Below are 12798 nucleotides of genomic sequence, written 5' to 3'. Positions count from 1 at the left end.
AACAACAACACCATCACGTAAGAAGAAGAATGTTTAAATCTCTGCATTCGCTTCAAAGTTGGAAACTAATACCTTGCCATGGATTATATGGATAGTTGACAAAAACTAAATTTTGCATTGCAAACTGTACATGTTACTTCATACTCACAAATCTCTCACCAGAGCTGTTTTAAGGTTTAGTCCAGGGATTATGCAAATGCTTCCAGCTTCTCTTCCGTGCTGCCCTGCCATCTCTTATGAGACATATGCTTAAATTGGACATCATTCTCACATCGGTGAGACACAGTTGAACGGAGCCATTTGATGGAGCTGCCATTGGATTTTGAGAAAAATCAACTAAACCTGAATAAGTTCCTGCGTTTCAAATGCCTTGTCGAAAGAGAAACTTTTATATTTTTCCCTTGACGTATGCGATAATCAAATAGGCATGGAATGTTCTTCATGTCATGAGAAAGCTCATAAAACCTCTGCCTGCCTGAAATCCACCATGCTCAAATCTATTATAGGGTAGGCTTACATGGGGAAACCCCCGATATCTTAAGTGGGTTTTGATTTACACACAGTATTGCTGAATATTGACCATTGCATTCAGTTTATTGAGAAGTTACTGCTTGACTTGCTGATTTTGTGTGTGTGTGTGTGTGTGTGTGTGAGATACATGTTCATTACACAATGGCATCACACTGTATCAAAAAAACCAGAAGAATCATGCTTTCAGATGTGAATCTTAGCTCCATAAAAAGACAATAAGGAGCAAACCAGTGCTTAGAAATTTTCTCTTTTTTTTTTAAATAAAGATTTTTTTTCCAGACTTCTGGATTACATGACATTTGCAAGCATTGATCTAATCATACCATCTCAGTAAAAACAAGACCAGATTATCTTCAAACTCAGCTTAGAACACTTGCCCACGATAGGGATGCTTTGTATCCACCACTTTGTTCAATACAAAGCCAACTTTAATTATATTGCCACTAACAAACTAGCTTCACCACTAGCAAAGTGCCAGAACAGCATTTTGACTTTAACACAATGTGGGAATGAACTTCTAGGATAAGTAAACACCCAAACAAAGGCGAACGCCAAGATAAAAAACAAAAGCAAAAACAAAAACAGCTAAAATGGAAAATAAATGAGAAAACGTGAAAAAATAGATTTCCTCTCGCTTAGGGGTAAACATACAGTTATTATGTCCTCGGACTTCAAAGATGCACCATCGTTATGATAAATAAATATTCTATCTCAAATTTACCTAAAATAATTTTTCCAATATTGCTATAATAAACTATTAATATATCTATAATCAGATAAATGTGTAACTATATATGTTTTGGTTTGTGCTGTCATCTTAAATAACAATTACATAATATACACCTGTGGAATGTACTTGTTATTTGGCTGAGCACTGAGATGCCCCCATGACGGGGGGTTTTCTACAAGGTGACAAGATGGTGGAGGAGAAAATAAAGAGGGGGAGGGGGGGTCTGTCCCTGACACTCACGCTCCCTGTTCCCCCTGGATGAGTGGATGGACGCTGCCACGGCTCGGCGTGTTGTAGGACACTACACATGCCGAGGGAGGAAAACGTCCTTCTCACTCTTTGAGGCTGACTGTAGCTGAAACGAGAAAGGTTTGGGAATGTGCGCTTCCCCACTTTGTGACATGACAAACAGCTTCCTCACAAAGTGTAAGAAGTTGTTTCACAACAGCCATATCCCAGCGGTAACCCGGGCATTTACTTTTAGAAGTATTGTAACTGCACAATGATACTGTGCCTGTATGGAAAAACGTGGTACACTTAATGCGTTATCATAAGAACACGATGTAAACACAGTGTAAAAAAAGAGTCGCACAACTGCTCGTAATTACCTTGTCTTTTCCTTCCCTCGCCAGTGTAATGTGACTCGGGGAGGTTTTCATGAAGCACCTGCACAGTATCATTGTGCGTTCACAACATTTCACCGCAGCTCATCGCGGTTGGAGCTGGCGCGTTGTAAAGCGTTAGAAGACCAAAACAAAAAGAAAAACAAAGAAGGCATGAAAGGGTCTACGGCACTCAGCTCATGTGAGGTGGTGGGAATGAAGGAGAAACAGGGAGCCGTGGTCAGTCCACCTCGTGTCAGAGCTCCTAACCCTGGTAGGAGGGATGCGGTCGCTCCATGCCGGGGACGACGTCTCTGTCTGTCTCTTCCTCTTCCTCTCCATCACAAAACATCCCACCTTTCCAGTGCTTCACCTGAATGATTGTTCTTCTCAAATACAAAGTCAAACAGTCAGTATTTTTCCTTTTTGCTCTCGTTCAGTTTTGCATTTAAAAATACCTTTTTCATTTTTTTCCTTTTCTGTTTATTTTGTTGTTGTTGTTGTTGTTGTTTTTTCCCCCCGGGTTTTTTAACGCGGACCGGGAGCTGGTCTCCGCCTGTAGCTACATGTGTTGAGCATCCATTATGTCCAAGTATTTGGCCTCAATAATATGAGGAAGCACGTTGTTCCTAAACCAGGGAGAGAGAAGGCATTTATATCAGTATTTCTTACATTTTACACCGTCAATAAGATGAAGAAAAAAAAAAAGAAGAGTGAATGAATTTTACTTATATTTCACAATTATGCAGTGTGCTTTAAGATTGAAGGCAATAAAATAGGCAGTAAATACAATTGCAAACTAGCAAAATTATAGTACCTAATATAATAAAAACAAAAATTGAATATAACCTACAATTAACATAAGATTAGCCAAAATAGACATAAAACAATGAGAGAGAAGATCAAGCAAACTCAAAGAAAATGGAAAACTGTAAAAAAGTGAAAAAACAAATATGTCATCAGGTATACGTGAGAGCTTCTACGAAATGACCAAGGAAGGAATCGAGGTGCCCTCCGTGTATCAGACTTTATTTGACAAGGTACGTACATCGCTTTCCTGTTTGTTTTACCAGTAAAAAAAAGAGGACAAAGGAACAACACAGCAGTGGTCTGTGATGAAGGACATGAACCGGACAGGACATGCATCCAGAGCTTCTCACATCCAAACACTACCAGCTGGACAGTGTGTGTGTTATAGTGTCGTTATGGTCTCTCTACACTTTAAAACTTGGTAGATTTATCATAGTGTTTTACTCAGCCATCGATAAGCAGTATTACTGGTTTTCGCCACTAAAGGGTGTCGCTGGACTATCTGAAGGTGTACTCTCAAAGTGTGAAAACTGCTCCTCTTCCATGAGACTAACTTATCTGAGTTTAGGTTGTTATTCAATGCCAACGTGCCACAACACTGATCACCACGTTACACACACTGTTGCACGCATCCATCTGTCTTTACCAGCCCAACTTAAACACCTGAAGCAATAATATGCACTTTCACTTTGCAATAACTTAATGCCGGTGGTGACAGTAATGGGTTAATTCCAGCAGAGCTGGTTTAACATCACGTGCCATGGCGACCCTTCCACACCACGCCTGCACGACCAGCCAAGTACTGAAAAGACTAACTCATATTGTACTAAAAACCAAATCAGGCCGATGCTGGCATGATCTATACCTTTGCATGTTAGTAGGTTTCTAAAGAGCAATATATGTGAATATTGTGCAGAGGACAACCACTATTTGCAGATTTCTTCCAATTTGTGAAATTGTTAGTACCTGATTGGGATAAGCAGGATCATGAGGAGGGGGAAGATCATCTTCATATAAGGTATCGGGTACATGCCGAACGTGCAGAGAATCAGCAGCTGCATCATCTGCAGGAAGGTGAAGTAGTGGATCTTCCTCTGGGGCACTTTGCGGATGTAGTGGGTGGGCGGGTAAGATGTCTGCAGTGAAGGATGATAAGAGGTGAGAGGAGTTGTCTGAGAGAACCTAGGCATGATGTATGGGGGAAGTAAACGCACATGTACCCATCCTGGTCTGAGATGGGACGCAATTTGTCCAAATCCATTTCTCCTATGTTTTCTGCACATTAGTTAAAATGTGAATCTCTTTATTAGCACATCAACTATTTCATTTTCTTTTAGATACTATAGCATACGTTTCTTATTTTCATTGTCAAAATTCATGTAAAATTAGGTTGATGGAAAGAAAGTAAACTACTGTGTCATGACTCCTGCCTGTCCTTTCTGAATTGTGCTCCCTTTTCTGTCTCCCTGTATGTTTTTTGTGTGTTCCAGTCTGGGTCCAGCATGTCCCAAACTCCGCCTTCCGCTCCGCTTCCTGTTTTCTCAGCCATTACTCATTGACATATATCTACTAACCTATCAGCTTTCACCTGTGCACCTGTTTCATTTTCGTTACCGGTCTATTTAACTCCAGTCCATGCAGTGTGTTTGTCAGCATCATTCTAGCCTGTTCTGTACTCTTATTTTTTTGATAATGTGCTTGGCCTGTTTTTTGGCTTTGCTTTTGCCACTGTTTTTGGACTTGTCTGCTTTTCTGATTATCATCAACCCTGCCTTTAATATAGACCACATTTTGTCTGCTGTTTTTGGATGTTTGCGCAACATTAATTTTTTAACGTTTTGAGTCATCATCCGACTCTGGTCTGCAACTGAGTCCCCTGCCAGCCAGCAGGACACTGAGTTTCTCACTACAAGCAAAACCACTTCGAAATGAAGAAAATGCTCTCTTTGTAGTCCCACTGGCTCAAAAAGCAATGGCTTTATTGCAACATCAGGGGGCTATTCTGTATGTCATCCTCTCTCTTCACCACATCTGTCATGTTTTATCATCCTAGAATCATCATTGTAAGAAAGCAAAAACTAGCAATTAAATCCAAAGTGCCATAAAGTCATGAAAGATTTTATTCATTTATTTCTTAGTATTGGTGGGTCCAGAACAAATGGAGGCCCAAATCCTAGCAATGTTGGTGCCGTGCTTTATTTATTGCAATATGTAGGACCTCTGATCTTGGTGAGCTGGTGAGGAGGCAGGAATAGAAAATGGAGGTCTTGAAATGGTCTTCGAAGTGTTTTTTGTTTTCAATATCAAGCATATAGTCTCTTGCCTTTTTATACCTCTTGGAGTCTTTAGAGGGTTGAGACAGTGAGTAGGCTATAAGGGTCAAAGAGTGGAGGAGAGAAGTAATATCTTTTGGTCAGGACAGGTACATGTGGAGCCACAATACAAGTATCCAACAATATATTAACCACAATGTCTTGTTTCCAGGCAAGAAGCACAGACTTTTTAGTGCTGTTTGAAATTGCTCCAGTCCGGCGTGGGTGGAGTTTGCCACAGAGGACAACACTGAACCTCAGAAACTTTAGACAATCATAGGTGATTCATCTGAGTCAATATACCATTTCTGTAACTGATAACTTATCTGCCACTATGTGAAATCTCCCGATGTGTCAAACTCAACCCATCTGGTAATCCAGGTAGATAAAACAAACACTTCTTTTTCTGCTTACATTATTGGGCCCAGGACTGGTTGACCCGTTTTGGTCACCCAGTCAACTGTTTGATCTGCAAGGCCCCCCCTTGCAGATCAAATAAGCACCCCCCCCCCAAACACACACACACACCTTTCTTGCATACAGACACACACAAAGCTATAATTACATAAGAATTAACACATGTTTCACTCACTCATATTTCACCCATTTATTTATTTATTTGAACCCAGCCACTGAGGATGCATAAGCCAGTGCATTCTTAGTGCCAATCCCAAGCCCGGATATAAATGGGGAGGGTTGTTTCAGGAACGGCATCCAGCATAAAACTGTTGCCAAATCAAATATGCAGATCATAAATCAGATTTCCATACCGAATCGGTCGAGGCCCAGGTTACCAACAACCGCCACTGGTACTGTTAGCCAGCAGGGTGCCAGTGGAAACTACGCTACTGTTGGGTGAAGGAGAAAGAGAGGGGGAAGGCATGTCCAGAGGCAGCGAGAGAGGAGGAATGGTAAGAGTGTGGAGGTGAGAGTCAGAACTTTGAATGTTGGCACTATGACTGGTAAAGACAAGAGAGCTGGCTGATATGATGGAGATAAGAGAGGTAGATCTACTGTGTGTGCAAGAGAGCAGGTGGAAGGGGAGTAAGGCCAGGAGCATCAGAGGTGGGTTAAAACTCTTCTACCATGGTGTGAATGGGAGGAGAAATGGGGTAGGGGTAATTCTGAAGGAAGAGTATTTCAAGAGTGTGTTGGAGGTGAAGAGAGTGTCAAACAGAGTGATGAGAAAGAAGCTGGAAATCGAAGGTGTATTGATGAATGTTAGCAGCGCATATGCCCCGCAAGTTGGGTGTGAGATTGAAGAGAAAGAAGAATTCTGGAGTGAGTTGGATGAAGTGGCAGAGAGTGTACCCAAGGGGGACAGAGTGCTGATTGGAGCGGACTTCAATGGACATGTTGATGAAGGGAACAGAGGTGATAAAAAGATGATGGGCAAGTATGGTGTCAAGGAGAAGAATGTGGAAAGACAGGTGGTGGTGGATTTTGCGAAAAGGATGGAAATGGCTGTGGTAAATACATATTTCAAGAAGACGGAGTAACACAGGGTGACATATAAGAGTGGAGGAAAGTGCACACAGATGGACTATATATAGACGGCGCGATCTGAAAGGGATTGGAGACTTCAAGGTGGTGCCAAAGGAGAACGTAGCTAGGCAGCATCGGATAGTGGTCTGTAGGATGACTTTGAAGACCAAGGAAGAGGAAGAGAGTGAAGGATCAAATGGTGGAAGTAGAAGAAGGAAGACCGTTGTGTAGAGTTCAGGGAGGAGTTAAGACAAGCAATGGGTGGTAGTGAAGAAGTAGGGAGGGAGACAGCTAGGAAGGTACATGGTGCGTCATCTGGACAGAGGAAGGAAGATAAGGAGACTTGGTGGCGGAATGAGGAAGTACAACAAAGTCTATAGAGGGAGAGATTGGCAAAAAAGAAGTGGGATAGTCAGAGAGATGAAGGTAGACAAGCGTACAAGGAGATACGGGATAAAGTGAAGAGAGAGGTGGAGAAGGCAAAGGAAAAGACATATGGTGAGTTGTATGAGAGGTTACACACTAAGGAAGGAGAAAAGGACTTGTACCGATTGGCTAGACAGAGGGACCGAGCTGGGCAAGATGTGCAGCAGGTTAGGGTGATCAAGGACAGAGACTGAAATGTGCCGTCAAGCGAGGAGAGTGTGTTGAGAAGGAAGGAGTTCTTTTGAGGGGCTGATGAATGAAGAAAATGAGAGAGAAAGAAGGTTGGATTATGTGGGGATAGTGAATCAGAAAGTACGGTGGATTAGCAAAGACGAAGTGAGGGCAGCTATGAAGAGGATGAAGAGTGGAAAGGCAGTTGGCCCAGATGACATACCTGTGGAGGCATGGAGGTATTTAGGAGAGATGGCAGTGGAGTTTTTAACTAGACTGTTTAACATAATTTTGGAAACTGAGAGGATGCCTGAGGAATGGAGAAGAAGCATATTGGTACCGATTTTCAAGAATAAGGGCGATGTGCAGAGCTGTAGTAACTACAGAGGTATAAAGGTGATCAGCCACAGCATGAAGATATGGGAAAGAGTAATGGAAGCTAGGTTAAGAGGAGAGGTGATGATTAGCGAGTAGTAGTATGGTTTCATGCCATGAAAGAGCACCACAGATGCGATGTTTGATTTGAGAATGTTGATAGAGAAGTATAGAGAAGGCCAGAGGGAGTTACATTGTGTCTTTGTGGATTTAGAGAAAGCATATGACAGGGTGCCAAGAGAGGAGGTGTGGTATTGTGTGAGGAAATCGGGAGTTGCAGAGAAGTATGTAGGAGTGATACAGGATATGTATGAGGGCAGTGTGACAGTGGTGAGGTGTGCGGTTGGAATGACAGATGGGTTCAAGGTGGAGGTGGGATTACATCAAGGATCGGCTCTGAGCCCTTTCTTGTTTGCAATGATGATGCACAGTTGACAGACGAGATCAGGCAGGAGGCTCCGTGGACTATGATGTTCACGAATGACATTGTGATCTATAGCGAGAGTAGGGTGCAGGTTGAGGAGAGCCTGGAGAGGTGGAGGTATGCACTGGAGAGGAGAGGAATCAAAGTCAGCAGAAGCAAGAAGGAATACATATGTGTAAACGAGAGGGAGGACAGCAGAATGGTGAGGATGCAAGGAGTAGAGGAGATGAAGACATATGAGTTTAAATACTTGGGGTCAACTGTTCAAAGTAATGGGGAGTGAAGAAGAGATGTGAAGAAGAGAGTGCAGGCAGAGTGCAGTGGGTGGAGAGGAGTGTCAGGAGTGATCTGCGACAGAAGGGTACCAGCAAGAGTTAAAGGGAAGGTTTACAAGATGGTAGTGAGACCAGCTATGTTGTATGGTTTGGAGACAGCAGCACTGACGAAAAGACAGGAGGCGGAGCTGGAGGTGGCAGAGCTGAAGATATTAAGATTTTCATTGGGAGTGACAAAGAAGGCCAGGATTAGGAACGAGTATATTAGAAGCACAGCTCAGGTTGGACAGTTTGGAGACAAAGTAAGAGAGGCAAGATTGAGATGGTTTGGACATGTGCGGAGGAGAGATGCTGGGTATATTGGGAGAAGGATGCTGAATATGGAAGAGGAAAAGAGGAAGGCCAGAGGAGGTTTATGGATGTGGTGAGGACATGCAGCTGGCTGGTGTGACAGAGGAAGATGCAGAGGACGGGAAGAGATGGAAACAGATGATCTGCTATGGCGACTCCTAATGGGAACACCCGAAAGTAGTAGTACATATTTTACCCATTTACAGGTTTGCACAGTCCACAAATGAGACAATGTGGGGCCTACTCACCTGCTCTTTGAGAAGCAGAGCCATGCGGTCGCACATCTGGTTTCCGTCAATGGAGGTGAGGGCTATGTAAAGGAACAGACCGTAGAGGACGGGCTTGGGGATCCACTGCAGGGGGACTGGCAGCAGCAGGACGGACACGCCAATGAAGATGTTCGCCGCTAGGGAGGTCAGCCTGGTCTCCTTCACCTGGACAATACTGAAGAGATGCAAATAGACACACACACACACGCACGCACGCACGCACACATAAGCATAACTGATTTACACAGCATAATGGAAAAAATAAAAACTTTAATCTTTTGTGATCTTTATTGCATTGGGGAGCCAGTATCATGATGTGGGTTTAGATGTAAATATGCCTCTGCCCTGGCCTCTCCTAGATAAATTAATCTACATTCAACACACCTGACAATTTGTTTCCACGCAAACCCTGTAATGTTGTATGCTTCTACGTCATAGAAATAACGATTCTAACACTCTCCCTATTCCTGAGAAATACTTCACCCCCTTCACCTGAATAGGAGACAAGGCCAGCTATATGGTAATCATGCAATTGGGGAAGAGCATGATGGCCTGTTACACACAATTAGAGTGGGCGTGAATATGCCTGGTGGAAAGACCATTACAGGGATTGCTTGGTTGTTTTTTTTATTTGTGTCATACATATATAGTAGGAAAAAACTTTAATCCATAGCAGTACAAGCCTATTCCGAGCGTTGCGCATATTTATATATTTATTTATTTGCAGTAGCGTACCATGGGGTTCCAGCCAGGGCCATTAGTAATGAACTACCCCCCCCCTCCACACGTTTCTCATACTGAGGTTGCTAAAGCAAAATCTGCCACATACAAAATATACTATCACACGCTATATTCACTTCTGGATCAACACCAACAAGACAGATGATCTTCCATCTTTGATTTGACAGGGCCAGCAGAGAAGGTCCTGATGGCCCTGACAGCCCACCACTGTATATTTGTTGCAGCACTTAATGAACTTATGGAAATAATTCACCACAGCCTGTCATTCATTGTGTTTCCATGTCCTGATATCTGTGGCCTTTATCTCCCCTTCGGGGCAGCTTATTATTCCAGCTTGATATCTGATAAATGATATGGCATATGTACTGATGGCTTGGATCTTATTCTTTCCATTGAGCTGGCTCCTCAGGACCTACAAATACCTCTGGAGTTATCTGGCTATAGCTGACCTCCTTGCTGCCTCCTCGTGGTTTCCATTTGCTTGTGGAATACCCAGGTAATTGTAACTGCCCAGTATGTCTGTTAATCTGCCATCTGGTAATTCAACCCCTTCAGTGCTCACCAACTTTCCTCTTTTTGCCACCATTCCACCGCACTTATCTAGTGTGAATGAAATCCCGATGTTGTCGCTGTTAGATCCTGGTGAGGTGGATCAGCGAATCAACGTCTCGCCCATCCCTGGCTTGATACAGCTTCACGTCATCCATGTACGTATATGAGGTAGCTGATGGTAACTCCACTTCTGAACCTGTATCCATATCCATTCTTTGTGATGATTGGACTGAGGGGGTTCAGGCCTATGCAGAACAGCAGCGGGGACAGTGCATCACCGTGGTATATGCCACATTTGATGGTTACCTGTGTGATTGTCTTTGAGTTGGTTTCTACTGTTGTTTTCCACTGCCGCACTGAGTTCTTGATGAAGGCTATTAGTGAGTGTCCTGTTGGCTTTGAATAGTGCCAAGCACTCCAGTAACCCTGTGTGGGGCATTGAACCGTAGGCTTTCTTGTAGTCAATCCAAGCCGTGCTCAGGTTGGTCTGTCTGGTCTTAAGAGTCTTGGGTGGTTGCTCTATCAACCAGTAGCTGATGATTTGACCCTCTGATGTTGTTCCCAATTACTTTCTGAGTTTCATTCATGTATTGACTATGATGCCTGACAGGATCTTCCATGTTGTGGAAAGACAAGTTATTGGCCGGTAGTCTGTAGACGTTGTACCCTTGTGGGGTACAACATCTACAACATCTTCAGATCAGTATTGTTCTCCCCTGTGTTAGTCATTCAGGGTGAGACCCTGATGTTAGCAGCTGGTTCATCTGTGTCGCCAGGCATTCATGGAGTGCTGTTAGCTTCTTCAGCCAGAAGGTGTTAATCAAGCCAGGGCCTGGCGCAATCCAGCTCTTCATGTTTGAGACTCGTTGGATAAAGGCCACTGTGATGATAACTAGTTCTTGTTCTGGGATATTGCTGTGGTCTGCTCTTAGGTCCACCAGCCACTGGGAATTGGTGTTGAGTGGTGCCTCCTTTTCCCATATATCCTTCAAGTATCGCTTGGTCTCTGCTCTGAGTGGGTCTGATGTTGTTCCCTTGTTACTCTGCAGCTGGGCGTAAACTTTGGGTGGTACTTTGAGGAACAGGTTATTTACTCGTTTGGATTCTGCTTCTCTGGTGTATCTCTTCAGCCTGGCGGCCAGAGCAGTGAGACTTTATTTGGCAGTTTCCATGGCCTCACTTACGGACATCTTGCTGTACTTCTTCACCCAGGGCATGTCTTTCATCTCACCTTTCTGCACCTCTGTTAACTGGCTAACATCTCTCTGTGCTGCTTTCATCTTGACTTCCAGCCTTCTATTCAATGGAGGGAACTGTTGGTGACTTGTGTTCTTAATCCTGTACCCAAGCAGTTCCAGGATTATGGTTAGAGACTTGGAGTGGCATCAAGAGCTCAGCTCTTAGCTTATTATACTCTTACCACACCAACACCAGGTGGAAGTATGCAGACCAAGTAACATTGTTGATGTGGGCTTCAAAAGATAATGTGCTGTCGAGGATGACACCCAGACTCTTAACCTGAGGCGATGGGTGAACTATAGAAATTTCAATAATAACAGAAAAACTATCAGTTTTTGCCAAAGTAGATTTAGTGCCAACTAGGAGGACCTCAGATTTATCACTATTAAGTTTGAGGAAGTGGTATGAAAACCAGGATTTAATTTCTAGTAAGCAGTCAGAAAGGGAAGTGGGCGGAAGAGTGGAGGTAGGTTTGGTGGATAGATAAAGCTGGGTGTCATCTGTGTAGCAGTGAAATTGAATGCCAAATTTCCTGAAAAGGAAAGGCTTTAAATGGTCTTGCTCCTTCATACATTTGTGCTTTATTGACTTGGTATATGCTCCCTTGACCATTAACATCTGCAGATGGAGCCCTGCCGGTTATTCCCAGGTCTCGGTTTGTTAGAAAGGGTGATCGGGCTTTTGCTGTTAGAGCCCCCACACTATGGAACGCTCTTCCTGGTGAACTAAGACAAACTAAGTGTCTGGCTTCTTTTAAATCTCATATTAAAACTTTTCTTTTTTGGGGCGTCCAGGTAACGTAGCGGTCTATTCCTTTGTCTACCAACACAGGGATTTCCGGTTTGAATTCCCATGTTACTGCCAGCTTGGGTGTCCCTATAAGTACATGCAAAAGCCTGAAAATTAGACTATGGTTTTGAATTATTTTCCCGTAATACTCATAACTGTCTTCTTCTATGGCGTTAGACTACAGATATATGTAGATGTAAGAAAGACACATCGTAAATACCCCGGAAACCAAACAATCCCTTTTGCTGAGCAGTGGGTTTGGCGCCCGTGGAGGAGCCGCTCTGGTTTTGACTCACGTCTCGTAGAGGTGGCCACCTTCCACGCGTTGCTCCACGAAGGCCAACTGGCGAACATGGAGGGTGGAGTGGGGGAAGGCTGCATGCATCCAAGGCAACCCCAGTACGGACATTAGTATGTTGATGAGGCCGGAGAGCATGAGGTCCCAGTGATACGCTGTCCCCTTCAGGAGCCTGATTATCACAAGGGAAGGCACGAAGGCACAGATGTGCATACACACACACACACACACACGCATGCAACACAAGTAGACAAATGCACAGCCACACAAACATGGAAAAAAAACCACACACATACACACAAATGCACAGACAAACACAACAAAAGACACATAATTAGCATTTGCATGTAGTAAAATTCATAAATATCCACACATGGCAGCTCACACACTACACACACACACGTAGACATATAAACAA

General features: G+C 43.6%; 1 protein-coding gene across 1 annotated transcript in view; it reads right to left on the bottom strand.

Moving 5' to 3' along the window:
* Positions 1-2006: 2006 nt before the first annotated feature.
* The window catches only part of slc4a11 (solute carrier family 4 member 11), a 174017-nt gene continuing 163225 nt past the window's right edge, over positions 2007-12798 (bottom strand). The window contains exons 17-20 of the mRNA XM_056295854.1: positions 12379-12552; positions 8741-8936; positions 3640-3809; positions 2007-2492 (exon numbers count right to left, since the gene is read on the bottom strand). Of these exons, the coding sequence (XP_056151829.1) occupies positions 2426-2492; positions 3640-3809; positions 8741-8936; positions 12379-12552 (607 nt within the window). The 3' untranslated portion in view covers positions 2007-2425. The remainder of the gene's footprint in view (positions 2493-3639; positions 3810-8740; positions 8937-12378; positions 12553-12798) is intronic.

This window comes from Lampris incognitus, chromosome 16 (genome assembly GCF_029633865.1).
Source record: "Lampris incognitus isolate fLamInc1 chromosome 16, fLamInc1.hap2, whole genome shotgun sequence".
In the NCBI taxonomy this organism is placed as follows: Eukaryota; Metazoa; Chordata; class Actinopteri; order Lampriformes; family Lampridae; genus Lampris; species Lampris incognitus.
The sequence above is the reverse complement of the archived record's forward strand: the minus strand, read 5'-3'. Positions and strand labels throughout refer to the sequence as shown.